This window comes from Polistes fuscatus, unplaced genomic scaffold (genome assembly GCF_010416935.1).
Source record: "Polistes fuscatus isolate 324 unplaced genomic scaffold, CU_Pfus_HIC Scaffold1, whole genome shotgun sequence".
Taxonomy (NCBI): domain Eukaryota; kingdom Metazoa; phylum Arthropoda; class Insecta; order Hymenoptera; family Vespidae; genus Polistes; species Polistes fuscatus.
This window is the reverse complement of record NW_025112997.1, coordinates 13249342-13266053: the sequence shown is the minus strand read 5'-3', so window position 1 is coordinate 13266053 and position 16712 is coordinate 13249342. Positions and strand designations below refer to the sequence as shown.

The 16712-nt window shown below is 31.0% G+C and overlaps 3 protein-coding genes across 4 annotated transcripts; 1 reads left to right on the top strand and 2 right to left on the bottom strand.

The window, feature by feature from the left end:
* Nucleotides 1-637: 637 nt before the first annotated feature.
* LOC122521445 lies at nucleotides 638-7490 on the bottom strand. Of its 2 annotated transcripts, XM_043642208.1 has the most exons (3): nucleotides 7152-7490; nucleotides 6618-6820; nucleotides 638-5049 (listed from the first exon to the last, which is right to left on the bottom strand). In XM_043642208.1, the coding sequence occupies exon 3, from the start codon at nucleotides 5032-5034 to the stop codon at nucleotides 1108-1110; it is 3927 nt and encodes a 1308-aa protein (XP_043498143.1). In that variant the 5' UTR covers nucleotides 5035-5049; nucleotides 6618-6820; nucleotides 7152-7490; the 3' UTR covers nucleotides 638-1107. The 2 variants fall into 2 exon arrangements, with proteins under 2 accessions (XP_043498143.1, XP_043498134.1); XM_043642199.1 differs by lacking the exon at nucleotides 6618-6820.
* Nucleotides 7491-8932: 1442 nt separating this feature from the next.
* LOC122526116 (serine/threonine-protein phosphatase 6 regulatory ankyrin repeat subunit B-like) lies at nucleotides 8933-15800 on the bottom strand. The gene is made up of 3 exons (XM_043649295.1): nucleotides 15640-15800; nucleotides 12627-12790; nucleotides 8933-11983 (listed from the first exon to the last, which is right to left on the bottom strand). Exon 3 carries the CDS (start codon nucleotides 11929-11931, stop codon nucleotides 9118-9120), a length of 2814 nt encoding a protein of 937 aa, XP_043505230.1. The 5' UTR covers nucleotides 11932-11983; nucleotides 12627-12790; nucleotides 15640-15800; the 3' UTR covers nucleotides 8933-9117.
* LOC122526110 (protein CREG1) lies at nucleotides 13482-16231 on the top strand. Its single transcript, XM_043649282.1, has 5 exons — nucleotides 13482-13979; nucleotides 15138-15292; nucleotides 15438-15557; nucleotides 15642-15723; nucleotides 15793-16231. Exons 1-5 carry the CDS (start codon nucleotides 13673-13675, stop codon nucleotides 16026-16028), a joined length of 900 nt encoding a protein of 299 aa, XP_043505217.1. The 5' UTR covers nucleotides 13482-13672; the 3' UTR covers nucleotides 16029-16231.
* Nucleotides 16232-16712: the final 481 nt, after the last annotated feature.

Here is a 16712-nt window from a genome sequence, read left to right as displayed (position 1 = left end):
TTGTCTGTTGAATTAAAAAAATATTCAGTATTATATAAATCATGTATCAAATATTATATAATCATAGAATGCATACTAGATAAGATCCATCTGCGAGATACAATATATCAATATTTGAAAGGAATGTACAGTTTATAGAATGTTATATAATATATATGAAATACAACTGTAAAGATTACTTTTTGTACTAAATGTATTAGAGACAGGATTTCATTTACAAAGAGCATTTATATGAATAAAATGAAAATAAAGAATAAAATTATCTCGAATTTTATTCGTGATATGTTACATCTATGGCTGCTGTTAAAAAGCATCGATATATTTTACAATTACATTATAAATAAGAGAAAAAATTGGATACATAAATATAATATAACTACTACATAGATATCCTACACACTTCAGTCAACATGATACTTGCAATCAACAAGTACGTATATAAAAATATATTTTAACATGTAATTAAATAATTAAATAAAAATACGTGTAATTATATAATATTATTATCATATAATATTATACGATATATATACGATCCAATTAGATCCATAGATACGATCCAATTTATCTTCGACCTTAATACACAAATGTGAAAGATCTCGTGAAAATTACACAACATTTTATAAATTAAATGTAACATGCCGATCATTATTATTATATTTCTCATATAATTAATAAAAGAAACCTCAATGATTCTGATAAAATTAGTATCATCGAAGATCTAAGACAATTTAATCTCGCACCGCTATTATATTTTTCCCCGTAATGATCAACCGATAGATCCCAAACACCATAGCACAAGATTTCGGAATGCTTTTTCTTCGAAAATAATTTCTTTTCGCGTTTCTTCGATATCTTTCTATTGTTTATTCTAATCTTAAATTAAACTCTGCGTCGAAAATTTAACAAATTCAGACACATATTAAATAATTCTAATTTATAACAAAAGATAATTTTATCCCGTAGATATCTTACTTGGGATAAAAAATCGATCTAGTCTAAGATGAGAAACGCCAAAAGAAATACAGGTGACCGAAGAAATATTTCCAACGAAAGATTTATATTTTATGATACCCATAAATTCTCTATATTCCTATAGATTTTTCATCAAGCAGCAGAATTAACAGCCTCTTGTTGTATGTTTTCCGATATTGAAGAATTACCATTACTACTTTCACGTTTTTCCGTATTATCGTCATTATCCATAGGAAATTCAAAAATTGGTTTAAATCCACCGAAAAGTTGTGGTTTGAAGTTCTCCGGATCGAACTCGCTTTTTTTTGACGATTCATCATCCGTATCGACAGCATCATCAGTCTTTTCATCGTTAGATGTCGTTTTATCTTTAGACTCGATAACAACAACATTCCAACCATTTTTAGCTGGAGCTTCGGCTCTCAGACTGGCCACAAACGGTGCCATGAAATTCTGTGGAGATGGGGCAGAACTCGAAGAACTCGAAGGTTGTTGAGAGGGCAAGAGAACCGGCCGTTGATCGTTTCTATTCATTTTCGACCCATCATCTTTAACGTCGACATCTAGTCGATGAGATGCTTCAGCCGTAGGTGTGTAAACATAAGCTATTGGCGTAGACGATGGATGATTATTGTTTGGCATACGATGAAGAGTTGCCGAGATAACGCCTTCATTTTTTCTTCTTGAAAAAGGTACGAAATCTTGCAGATAAGGTATAACATTTACGTGATCACTATCTTCTTTTTCCTCGTCCCTTTCGTTCAACGGGCGACTCTCATGACGTTGATCGCTTGGAACAAGTATGGGTGTTTCTCTTACGGGTCCTGCGTATATGGAAGGATCTACTCTATCAAGAGAATAGGAAAAATCTCCGACAGGACGACCGTTATAAAGATCGACCATTGTCGATTCCTCCTCATTGATCTTCTCTCTATCCTTATCATCTCGAAGAAGAGTCTCCGGTGGAAGAGGACGATGTGGTCCTCTAGTTCCCACTACCACACTCTCATCTTTATCCCCAGAATCATCAGGATCTATATTAACCGCAGTGTTCACAGGGTATACTACGTAAACCGGTGCCTCGGCTACTGAATCGCGAACATCTTTTCTATGTTCTATTTCTTGACCTATCGAGATTTTAACCTCTTGATCTGGATCGTTATTACTGGAAGTTGCCAAACCTGTTACCTCTTCGTCTTCTTCGAGCTCTCCTCGTTGTTGGATCATTTGTAAAGTGGTAACTCGTGGTGGATCTGCCGTTCTACGCCGCGGGAACAAAGGTGGCCTTGGTGGCATTTGAGGCGGTTCCTCTGAATACCGCTCGGATGTCTCTTCATCCTCCAATCGCAATTTCTGCTTTTGACCTGGCAAGCGATTCGGCTGATTTGTATTCTCATCGTTCTCTCCTCTGGAAGTTGGTTGTACTGCTGATGGATAACGAAATCTCTTGACCATTGACTCACTTTCTTGAACAGGGGCAATATTTTCTGCTATTGTAGAGGATGATCCAGCAAGTCTGATGGCATGAATCGGTGGTGGGGGTGGATTCAATCTTTGAAGATATGATGGCACAGGTGGTAAAGGTCTTCTCGATGGGGGATGAACGTGAGGCGTTTGTCTAACCCTATTAAGATATGGTTGCGGCGCTGGTATTGTACCTATGTTTTCTGAATTACGATGACCATGTGAGACTTTTGCATTTGGTCTGAATTGTGGCAATATGTTCGGTAATTTTGTGTCAGAAGGATATGGTCGTCTTCGGATCGCTAAGGAATCAGGTACAGGTGGTGGAAGGGGAGGAGGGGGAAATGGTTTTCCACGTGCAGGAGGTAAAGGAAGTCTTTGAGGTGGTCTTGGGTATTCGGGTCTTATAGTTCCACCATGCTGATAATGGAAATAATAAGATGGAGGTGGCCTTGGTCTTTCGGCAGGTGGTGTAAGATTTTCAGAAAGTTGAGGAAGATGATCGTCCATTGTTGAAACAGAATCTGGCTTATTATTAATTTTTAAAGGTAATACCGTTGTTGAAGGTGGGAATTCTTGAACTGTACCATCAGCTTCGTTAATAATGACAATATGTTCTTCAACCGAATGTTTTTCTTCCTCTGGTTTAGGAAAAGCTACGCGATTAGGATCTTTTTCCTCATTTCGAACATCTTTCTGTTCCATTAGAACAGTACCTCGAACGATAGAGGATTGTATTCTTGATGACTCGATTTCGTTGTTATTTTTCAAAGGTGATCCTGAATTCGGTGGCCACTGTTTTTGTGGACTATACCCGAAAGTAGATTCAACGGCTACCGATGGAAGAGCTACCGTTCTCTGTGGATCAGTCTCAAGCTCATAACCATCTTGATCAGTTGACACCTCACCGTATAATGGTCTAAACGATGCTTCTGCCCCTGTCAAACCTCCGTAAGGATTCTCACCAATTGCTGTACCAGGTGAGTAGTAACCTCCGCCCTCCACATTTTGCCTATTTCCAAGTACGAAAGACACCGTATCCTGATCTGGTGGAACAACAATGTTACTCGTACTTCCTACTAGAATTTGTCCACCCATTCCAAGTGGTCGTTGATTAATAATCTGATGTCCTCCCACATTGGAAATCATACCATCAAACATTCCAGGCCTTCGATTATCGACAACATTCTCAAACGTTGGCAGTTCACGATCATCGGAATCGATAGACATTGAAGTAACTGGATGTGGGACAACCTGGAATTGTAATGGATGGGTAGATACGATGTTGTTCGATGGTGATGATGGAGCCGAAGTAGAAAATGATATAGTCGGTCTCATTGTAGTACTTTCAGGTGTATTAGCGGTTGATTGAATAGTTAATGGAGTTGTACTCGATGGAGTTGGCATTGTACTTGAACTTGTTGGTTCCTTAGGTACTTCCTTATCGAACGAATAATCCTGTTCTTCGTTTGATTCTTCGTGCATGTCATAATCGTCATACATATCATACTCTTCTTTTTTCGGAGGTAATTGTACCACAGGAGGTTCTCTGTGAGAAGATCCTGCGAGATTGTTTGGACTTTGACGATCGAAATTTATTGTTTCTTGAAATGTCTTCATAGGAATGTTAAACGAAGAAAGAATATCTTCATAATTATTACTGTTATCTGCCGTATATCGTACGGTACTTGTGCTAGATGGTTTCCAAGTGGTAACAGGTGGTGCTTTTGTAGTAGTAGACGTTGTAGTCGAAGGCGTTGTAGTCGTCGTTGTTGTGGTAGTTGTTGGTACTGTCGTAGACGTCGTCGATGGACGTAACGTAGTTGGTTTCATGGTGGTAGTGGTGGTAGTAGTAGTCGTTGTTGTTGTTGTAGTACTTATTTTTGGGATATGTGTTTTTTTAACAGGATAATATAAAGTAGTTTCTCGATGATAAGGCCTATGATTATATGTGCTATAGCTATTCAAGCCACTTTGAACTTTCGTGTTCGCGTACGAACTCGAGATCAGTGGGTATTTATCATTGGTGTACTTATCGGAGGAATAACGAACGGGAAGATTGAGAAAGTCGTGAAAACTCGGTGAATTTGGATTTATCTCATTCGGACTAACATCGTCGGGATCTTTATTCTCAATTTTCTTGTTTTCCTTCGTGTGCAAATTAGCATCCTCTTTCAGTGCCACTTCACTTGTTTCCTTATCCTCATCATTATCGTCGTTTTCCTCGTAACGATCAGTGTAATTTAAGATTTTCACCGCCGGTGCTTTCTCGTAGTCGATTTTTCCAGTAATAGGATCTTTTTCTAAGGAAAAAGGCCTCCCACCATTGAAAGCGAAGGAAAATGGCGGCCCATATCGTGGACCTTCATCGTCCTTGGCTAAAGAGAAAGAACCGACGGTGCTTTCTTCGGCATCGAGATCTAGGTCAAGGGCGTCCAGTAGAGTCGATCTTCCTAAAGATATGTACTCGTGCTCGTTCGTTTGAGTTTTCGTTTTCGGATCATTGTTGTCCAAGTGACCACCCATCAAATACTCACTAACCACTTCATTAATACTGGCTAGTGTAATTAATGACATCAACAGGATGGCTCGCATCTTTTTCGTTGATTTCTGAAACGATTTGACGGAAATAATAATTAACAAATCTACTACAAAATTTTTTTCTATTCTATCTCTATTTAATAAAACGGAAGCTATTTAATCGTAAACTGTTATTAAGTTATCAGAAGGATGTACTAATGATCCAATCTCACTTAAATCCTTTTTACTTCTTTTATCCTTCCCAACCAGCGAATTCTTTAAATAAAACGTAGGAAAAGTAAGAAGGAAGGTCTAACCGTCCTTCATGACCTACATTTACAGCCTATCGGACGTGTACGTATGTAGATCTTCTGTTCGTTTTATAGTACATACGTATGCATATTCCGGATTTAACGTGACATTTAATTACGTTACTGTAAAAACATATCACCGTTGCTTCGTATATATCATCGGATGTTCTAATGAATATGAATAAAGTTTTAACAACGGTTAATACATACATAGGGATGATAAAAAGAGAAAACAAACAAACTACCCAACTTTAAAGAGAATTAAAAAAGAAATACAATTTTACAAGGAACGATAATTTTTATAGGCATTTTTTTGTTCGAAAAATATTTTTAAATTTCATACTTCAATTACACTGCTCGCAATATAACTGCAAGCCAAGCGCACTATCAGTCGATAGAAAAGAAAAAAGGCTACGAGTAAACGAGCATCGCGTCTCACGTCGAACGGAATCGCGTTCCAACGGCTAACGGGTTTCATATTCTTTACCCGTTCTTCTTTCTTCTCTTTCATTGCTCTCGCACGACATTCTACTAGGTTTTGTTGAGACTACAGCATACACCAGCTAACAACACTAGCTTCGGGCACCGTATTTGGCATTAGCATTTCGTTACTCGCACTTTCGAGCGGGCTTTCGATACCAGAAATGAAACATCCGAAAGGAATACTATTTTACGATTTATTTAACATATCTACTGTGAATTTGATTGTTAAATTTTTTAAATTTCGTCATTTTGTCGATCGTTAAATTTTAAATTTGCCAAATTTTGTTGTAATAAAATTAAATATAATATAATAATAATTAATTAAAAAAAATAAGGAGGGATCTCAAATATATGTTCTGCAATACAACAAATTTAAATAAACGATCTATTAAGTTTTTTTTATTTGGATTTTCTTCAAAATACCATAACGATTTTATTTGTCATTCTCGGCTAAAATGATATTATTAATATTTACTATATAATAATAGAAAATATTTAATTCTTTAGAATTTAATATAAACTAATTATATATATATATATATTTATTTTTTTCCTAATCTTTTTTTTTTTTTGCTGTTTAATATTACTATCATAAATTCGTATCTACGAATTCGTACTCTCCGATATCGTTCGTTCTCATTATTTTAATGACGACGCTCTCCGGTATGACCGCGAGAAAAATGAGAGCGTTGACCGTAAAAGATAGACGCGGGTCGACGAACGGGTATTTATGTGGGCGGTAGAAAGGCATCAAATTATTTCGATGAGCTTTAAAAACGTCCAAGGTCTTTTTCGGTCCTGGACCATGATCCTGACCGTGACCTTATCGTATGACCATAACATAACTTGGGTTGACCTACTTACTCAGAAGTTTCGACTGTTCGTTCTTGAATGCGGTTTTGAGTACGGTGACATGAATCATCGACATCCGTTCAACCTTATCAACGCGTACTAAATAGATATTTCTGCGTATGCACGAATAATACGTGCTACTTTCTAATTAACTTCGTATCACCTCTATATGAATTTCAATAAATTCTTTTTGTTTTTGTTTTACTAATATTAATCTGCAAAGATTTAGAACAAATTTCACCGACGATATACTATATTAATTTGATTTAATAATAAAATATAAAAAAGATAAGATTTCTCTCTCGTATATTATCCAAATAAAATTACTTTGCCCTAACCACTTCTCCTTTCTTATAAAAGTACCGAATGCCAACGGCATTTAATTACATCTTTATTTATGAACTCTAACTTGCAGATGAATAATAAGAGTATCTTCCTCGATGTATGTCTATTCCAACATTCTCACGTTTATTTGTTAATATAATTAATATTATCAGATATAAATCGCCTAAATTTTTACAATATTTCATAAATTATCATATTTACCTGATAAATCGAAGAACGAAGAGAAGGTGAACGCTTTTAGATCACCAACAAGGTCGAACCGGTCGATTACTCACACTCCTTCCGTGGATCCATAAGTAAAGAAGCTAACACGTGCTTGATTCTTGTACAAATCCCAGTTGACCGATGTTGCTGTATTCTTTGATATATTACGTGAAAGAGAAAAAGAGAGAAAAAGAGAGAAGAGAGAGAGAGAGAGAAAAAAAAGGGGAAACTCAGTGGATGATTGATCGAGATCTCGAGGGACTTGTCCCTCTTCTTCTTTAGACGCAAAAGCGAGAGCCGACCGCCCTGGAAAGATACGGCGCTCACCTTTAAGGATCAAACACTCGCAGTTCACGGAAACTCTCTCTCTACGGTCTGCGAGAAGGTCACGCGTCGACTGAAGAAGATGAACATTGTGATGGTAGCACGAAGACGATGAGGTAGAGGCCACCGATGGTAGCATGAGGACGAAACTGTGTAAGAGAAGGTGGTGAAGGAGAAGGAAGAAGAGGAAAAAGAGGTGGAAGAGGAAAAGGTACCTGAAGAAAGCGACGTTCCTTGCGATGACGTTCATAAAGAGAAGCCTTGCAATACGAATGAGTTTTTCGTTCGTGATTCAATCTTTGGCTCGATCAATTTATCTAAATATCGATATATGCATCTTCAATTCCAGCATTTCCGCATTCCGATAGATCCCAATATAATCATGTGTGTTTTTTTGAAAATATATATAGAAAAACTATTGTTTATTAGATAGTATTATATACCTCGTCATTGTATTTCATTTGAATATTTAATTAGACATTTTTTACGATGTTAGTCCATGTTTTATAAATTAATTGTTTACTTTTTAAAAATCTTTTAAAGAGAAATATTGAATGATCAATACTTTAATTAATCACAAATTAATAAAATATACTTTTATGCAAAATCGACGATTGCATCAGACATTAAATAATGAACAAAGTTATTTTAATAATCGTAAACTAATACATTTATTTGTATATAAAATTGACAATTGTACGCGAACATAAAATGGAATAATGAATGATATTGTTTTCATTCCATGAAGATTATCATCGGCATTATCATCCGCAACTTTTCCTCTTCGTAGAAAAATATCGTAAGCAGAGAGGAAGAGTTGAAAGAGCCAAGTTGGACCAAACTAATGGACGTGTATGGACTCGACAGAACGGTACGCGGAACAGTTAGACGACGACCTACATTACAGGAGCAACTCAGGGCCGAACAACGTGCTAGTTTCCTCAACCTTACCCTCTACATCAAATTCGAAAAATGTATTGATGTAATTTTTAGTCTTTTTATTTTTACAATATCATCTTATGGATACTTAAAATCCAATCAAATCAGACAATTGTTAAATAAACATCATCTTTAACTAAAATCAATATTGCTTCGATTTTTAAAATCGATTGCAGTAAATTCTTCAATCATTAAATAACTCAAAAAGCATAACAAGTAGTTATCACTCAAATAAATTGAACTGTATATTAAAAATTCTTGTTTAGATCTTCATGTTTCGTATTCGATATCCAAATTGTGTTACACCTGAATGTAGGCAACATGCATCACAAATTGCCTATTACAGGAGCTCAAACAACTGATTACCGACAGATAACACTTGCGACCGTTATTATCAACGAAATATAAATTATCTGTTTACGGATACTGCAATATTTAAAATCCGTAAAAATATTCACAATCAATGTTTAAATTATAAAAAAATATTTACTAATCAAATAATAAACAAATTATAGTATATTATATAAAAATTATAATATATTTCATATACAATATTTTTTCATTGTCTATTAAAAATAGAAATGAAAATCGAACTGTTTAAAATACAAGTTCAATTTAGCTTTTAATTTTCAACATTTTTGATTTAAAAATATTTGTATAACAAATATAATAAATTAAAATATAAATATTTTATTTTTAATTAATCAAATAAACCAAAGCCTAAATCTTCCTCGTCGCTGTCGCTGAAATATTCATTTTTTTCAACTGTTTTGAATAGCCCTTTTTTTATTTCCAATTTAACTAAATTTAGTTTTAAAAATTCTGCAACAATATTATCATATTCATTAAATTTTAAAATATCCATCAATGTATACATTTGCCGATTATGAAGATTTCTAATTGCGTGAGAATCGTTGTTACTTAAATTTTTTAATTTATTTATAATTTCAGTTCTTCCATATTTTGCATCTTCAAATAATTCATGTATAAATTTGAAAAAATCAATTATGTCTTTATCCGTAGATAAGTCAATCGGCATTTGACCATCTTCATTTTTTGCATTATAAATTGCGCCATAACTCAAAAAAAGTTTTACAAGTTTCATAGAATTATGTTTCGCAGCCAGATGAAGTGCAGTCATGCCATTTACTGTTTCTACATTGACAATATCATGTAATCTGTTAGCTTTCTCTAGCAAAGTTTCGACTATAACCTCATAACCCTTGACAGTAGCAAAATGTAACACTGTATCTCTTGTATCATTAATTAAAGAAAAATCAGCTTTATTATCTAATAGCAGCTTTGCAATATTGAAATGATCATAATAAATAGCAACATGTAAAGGAGTATTGCCATTATTTTGTCTAGCATTGATAATTTCTTTTTGTGTTTGTATACATTCAGCAACTTTTGTCTCATTTCCTAATTTTATATATTCAAACAATTTTTCTGTTAATTCAAGTATATTTTTAATTTTAAAATTATCAGTAAGTAATATTGGTTTATTAGAAACGTCAGCATTATATATTGCACCATTGTCCAATAAATATTTAACAATCGTCTCATTTCCTCTTTTTACAGCATAATGTAAAGGCATCCACTGATTTTTATCTCGAGCATTTACCAAATTATATTTAGTAATACAATTCATCGTTTTTCTCCTTAACATTGTAAACAAATTTTCCACCATTTTTGTATTATTTTCTATCACCATGGAATGTAATATAGTTGTTTTAAAATCATTTAATGTAATATGAAAGCATCGCATTCTATGCAAAAGTAAAGATTCTATAGTTTTCCAAGATTCTTTTTTTTTCACAGTATCAAATATTTTTTCTATATTAGCAATCAGAATTGATAACATGTAACCAAAATCTGCTGGTTTTTTATTTTCAATATTAGTAGAAGAAATACTTGCACAATTTGCAAGCAATACAATCGCTGCGTATTCGTTATTTTTTTCAGCACTCAAATGCAATAGTGTATTACCATTTTGATCAGTAGCGTTAACATCTATACCTTTCTTTATTAAAAAATTTATCAAATCTGACATCTCGTCAAAACTTATATTAAAATATGAATGTTCTTCAATAATACCATGTAATACAGATTTGCCATCTTTTGTAACAGCTCTAATATTAGCACCGTGTTCTATCAAATGCCTTGCTATAATTAAGTTTCTGGCAAAGTGCAATGGTGTATACCCGTTTTTATTAGGAATATTAACATCTGCACCTTTTTCTATTAAATATTCCACTATAAGATAATGTAAAGCTCTATGTAAAGGTGTTTCTCCATCATTGTTTTTGGCATGAATATCAGCACCATTTTCCACAAGGTATTTTGCTAAAGAAATTTTAGAAACACAATGTAATGGTGTGCAGCCATATTTATCTTTAATATTTACATTGGCTCCCTTATCTATTAGAAGTTTTACTACAGATAAATCGTATGCTAAATGCAATGGTGCTTTGAAATTTTCATGGCTGTCTATATTACCATCAACATCTGTACCTAGTTCTATTAATAAAGTTTGTAATTGTATGTTACGGGAATAGATAGCCCAATATAATGGACTACCACCACCTGTATTCTTAAGATATGCACCATTTTCTACAAAAAATTTTACCATTTCTGGAGTTCCACAGTGTTTTACTAATAAACAAAGAGGTGTTCTACCATCGTTTTCTGTAGCATTAATATTTGCTCCATTTTTAATAAGGAATTTCGTTGCTTGATCTGAATTATAATTTCGAGAAGCCCAATGTAAAAGTGTACCTCCTAATCTCTGTCGAGCATAATGGGTATTCATATAAATTCTGTTTACATCAGCACCCTTTTCTATTAAAAGTTTAGCTACTTTAAAATTATTATTATAGAGTGCATTTTGTAATGGAGTATAACCAAATGAATTTTCTACATCAATTTCTGCACCATTATCAATGAGAAATTGTACAATTTCAAATTTCGGAGCGGATGAATTTCCTATGGCAAAATGTAATGCTGTACTATTTCTAGAACTGCGTGCATTTATGTTAATACCCATATTACATAAAAACTTAACAATTTCCAATTGTCCTTCTTCAGCTGCCATAATTAAAAGTGTATGACCATCCTTTGTTTGGAAATTAATATTAATTTCTTCAATAATACACTGTAGCAGTTCTAACATGCCATTCTTGATAAGATAGCGTAGAATATTTTCTTCATTATTATTATGAAATTTAATAGTGGCACCTTTCTCCACTAATAATTTAACTATATCTATGTTACTTTGTTCCATTGCATATTCTACAAGTTTTTTATCATGAACTTCAATATTAACATCGGCACCTTTATGTAGAAGTTCTTCTATGATCTCTTTAGATTCCCTTTTTATAGCGATTTGCAAAGGAAACATACCAGTATAACCACAAGCATTGACATTAGCTCCTTCGGAAATCAAATCTATAACTTTCTTTAAATCTCTCTTTTCAATAGCATTACATAAATTATTTGATAAGTTATCGTCCATTTCGTCTATATAGAAGATGACTGATTCTTTGAAATTGTATTATATAAATTATCTGAAATAAAATAATATTGAAAATTAAACAATTTGATATATTTATAACAAATATGTAATGTAAACGAAAAGTTATTGAATTCTTTAAATTGTATCAAAATATATTTGTATAAATATAATAAAAAATATATGTAAAATATAATAGTATAAAGATATATATGCATAATTACTATCTACATACACATTCTCTCTCTTTCTCTTTCTATAAATATACATAACAATCTCATAGTATCGTTCAAAACAAAAGTTTAAAACTAGTTAAATTCAAAGTAGTGATCTCTAATGCACGTATGACAGAGGACGTGAAAATTGCTTTACGTGTTGCAATTTAAATTTAAAGTTATCTAAACTGACACATGATGTAATCAATTATTTCACATATTGTGTAATCATTTAAAAATTAAAAGACAAAATCTAAGGTATACACCAAACTATATTGTTTATATATATATAATTTAATGTTTATTATTTAATATTAATATCTTATATCAACTCGAAATACTTGATCGTTATAAATGGAAATATAACTTATTTAACCAAATTCAAACATAAAAGAAATTATAAGAACAATTTTATGCTGAACCTTCAACAAACTGATTTTCCTTTATGGCCATACAATTAGTCCAATTTGTTAGAAACTTAACTTTAATATTTTGTGGTGTTTCCACGATGTTATTTTGTTATACTGAATTCTTCGATAAAGCGGCCCTCCTTTTGTACCCTTCTATCGGTGATTCATTTAAGAATTACACCATGTTGTGTAGACCATACTTCACATATATGAACAGAATGTTTGGGTAACCTGTTTCTATTTAATATACATATGACGTTACTTTGTGAAATTCGTTAATTCTTGTGTGTATGAATCTTTACACTTAAATATTTCACACATTATTAATAATAGCAGACTCGTTCCAATGTAGATGTAAACTATATTCATACAAAAAAAAACAACATAGAAAATAGACATATTTCATTTAAAAAAATGATGTCCTATATATATCATAACTCTTCTTAGTTATATAAAAATAATAGTTTGTTCGTCTCTGCAAAGATATAGTTTATTGTAAATAACATTATTTAATTAACATTTAACATTTTTCAAGAAGAAAAATATTATCTGGAACATCACAGGTTGTTAATTTATATACAGATGTTAGTATAGATGTTTATATAAAGATATAAATTACATAACATTAAAATATGTAATATGTTATTTGTTTTAAAAATACATTAAGCTTCTACTGATCTAATTTTGAAAGAACCGCCATGTATTGTATAAAAAACATAAGATAAAATAGTGAATAAACAAATGATAATATTATCATAAAAGTGATGTTTAATATGAAATATTATAAAATTTTTTTTTTCTTTCTCTATTTTTTAATTTCTCTTTCTATATTTATCACAATTAATAAAATCTAAAATATCAAAAATGTGAAAATTAATGAATTATTTGTTGTCATTATTTGTTGTTACTTTAATTATTACGCATGCGTACTCAATCAAAAGTAAAGTATTTTTGGTAACGGAAAGTTTTCAGTTGGGATCAGCAAACTTAACAGTCATTGCAGTTTGATCGTCCGTGTAGAGATGTTCGAACGAGACGTGCGAAAATAAGAACAAAGATATTTTCGTAAGCTTTATATTTGATAATATATCCGATCTTAGAGTTTTTCTAATCGTCATCATGAATTGTGCAAAAAGTATTAAAATAATTCTCCCAGCGACTATTTTTATCGCTTTCTTGATCTTAATGATCGAAGCAAAAAAGTACAACAATGAAAACCGTAATGTATATCAAGAGTGGCAAGAATTTGAAGAATTTCTCGAATGGAAAAGAATGAAAGAAAATGGAAATAAAATGTCGATTGATTTTAATGATAATTATAATTCAGATTCAATAAAAAATTATGGAAAGGAAGATAGACGATCACAAGATCCACCTCCGGTCGAAGACGCTGTTTTAATGGCAAGATTTATTGTTAATCAAGCTGGTACGTATTCATTAATGTTTACTATTGTTTACTCACAATAAATAATAACTTCGATAACCTTTTACATTCCAAACAATATTTTTCTTCCTCCAATGTATTATTGATTCAACGCATCGACTTTTACGTACGACTTTATTTATATCACGCAATTAAATTTATCTTTAAATATTGTAATAAAACTATTGCTTTTGATTAATTAAATTCTGAAATATTTTTATAAGAATTTCATAAAGTTTTAACTAAATTATTTATTATCTTGTTTTTTTTTTTTTTGAAATACAAATATTGACCATTTTTGAAGATTAAGTAGAGAATGTATTTATCGATGTAATTTGAGTTGTTAAGTATTCCCGCTTATTTTTAATATTGATATAGTTCACAAGAAATGGACATAGATATAAAAACTATATGTATAATTGTACATTATTAGAATTAATATTAGTCTCGTGCGAATGATATTGGCATTCATTCAATCGCACGTAAAAAATATATAAATATTGATCATATATTTTTGCTTATTACTCAGCTGTTATGAAAAACATATAAATGATGATTACTTTGGAAACAAAAATATTCTAATTGTTCTTAAATACGTATAATTTCATCAAAACGATTAAAAGATTTAATAGATTTATTTATAATATCTCATGACTTTAACAATTTCCTTATTTGAAATGGATTTCACAAGAGATCGTCCTCGATCGTAAGAAACCTTGCCAGTTATCCTTATACTCCTAAAAATAGTCAACTAGCACGGATATATCTTGATATCAGTTGACATTCTTCATTAATTGTAGATCATTTGAAACAAAAAACTATTAATTTTCCGAAATCGTCGTTACATTTTTAACTATGATTTCAAAAGTTTATATTTTAAAATTTTTAAAATAAATAAAAATATAAATTCCTAAAAATAATTTTATCATTTTATTTTCTTTTTATTATTCTTATAACCTTTATCTAAAGAAGCAATGTCCATTTAGATTTTATCTTATTCGAGATACATAAATGCACGTCATCAATATGATTTTATCAAACATTTTAAAAATATCATTTTTTCATATGTCATAATTTTAAAATGATTATTTCCATTGAAAATGTTAAAGAATTCCGTGATATGTTAATACTTTATTTATCAGGAAATTAATATATTTTTAGATTGGACCTCTGTAGCAACTATAAGCACACGAAAAGATATTGAAACATTTCCAACAGTTAATTTAATTTCCTTTAGTGATGGACGGTTAGGAAATGGATCTGGAATACCTTATCTTTATCTTACACCTTTGGACTTTACGGCAAAAGATTTAGCTGTACGTTTTTTACAGCTAAGTGATAAAAAAAATATTATTATTAAAGTTCAAAATAATAATCTATCATTACTTATTCTACAATTTTCTTAATACAAAATAAAATATATATGATAAGTATTAATCAAATATATTATTTTGATTATAGAAAGATAATCGAGCTACACTTTTTATGACATTAGCTCAAGGAAATTATTGCAGAAGAAAAATATGGGATCCAATGGATCCACGTTGTGCAAGAGTGATACTTACTGGAAAAATTAAAACAGTTAGTAAACAAATAAATAAAAAAAGTTTTAACTAAGAATTTATATATAAATAAATGCCTAATATCATAATATAATATTTACAGATAAAAAATGATAGTCCTGAGTTAGATGTAGCTAAAAGCGCTGTTTTTGGACGTCATCCTGCTTTGGAGAATATGCCTGCAGGTATAATTGATTATTGATCAATGTGAATGCGTTAAACAAGCACAAATATTGTACAAATATTATTTTCAGATCACCACTTCTATTTCGCCAAATTGAAAATGATATCTATCGCAGTTTTGGATACATTTGGTGGTCCAAAATATGTTAACGTAAGAGATTACTTACATCCGCCAACACCAAATATTACTGAAGAATTTTATAAACGTGTTCGTACACAGCAACAAGATTATGCAAGTGATTCTCAAGAAGCGTATAATATGAAACCAATGACCAACTTTTTAAATCCAACTGTTCAAAATATCTAAATATTATCTAAGTATAGCTAATTTTTTATACTCACAGTAAATTCATAATGTAAAATTGTTTTGTATTTTGTACTTTTTAAAATACTTGTATCACATTTTAGGTAACATTTGTACGTGTAATGATTTATATATTATAGGCTGTGATACAATTTGATAATACCTAATGTAAATATTTAATAACATTATTATCACTTTACCAAATACATAAATGACATTATTTTTCCAGAAACCAGAAATAGTTACAAAATCACTTTATGTATTTTAAGATATATTAAAAGATTTAAGATATATTCATAATTAAATAATATCCTAATTTTTTTAAATAGAACAAGGACATTTATTTGATAAATTTTGTAATATACGCAATATAATAAACAAAAATATATTATTTACTGGGAGTTTTATATACTGAAAATGAAATTAACGCAAATAAACTACATTTCATATAAAAAAAAAAGCAATTAAAATAGATTTTCACTGAAACTTTCAGTATAGAGTACCGTGACCAGGGTTGCCACAACTAGATATGCTCCTCAAAGATGTCATAACATGGAGCGCTGTGAAACAAAAATATTGTCGGTAATATAATATGATATTAATATAATGAAATTAAAAATGATATTATTACTTTATTTTCTAATTATATTAATAATAATATGTAGTTGTAAATCTAATATAAAAAAA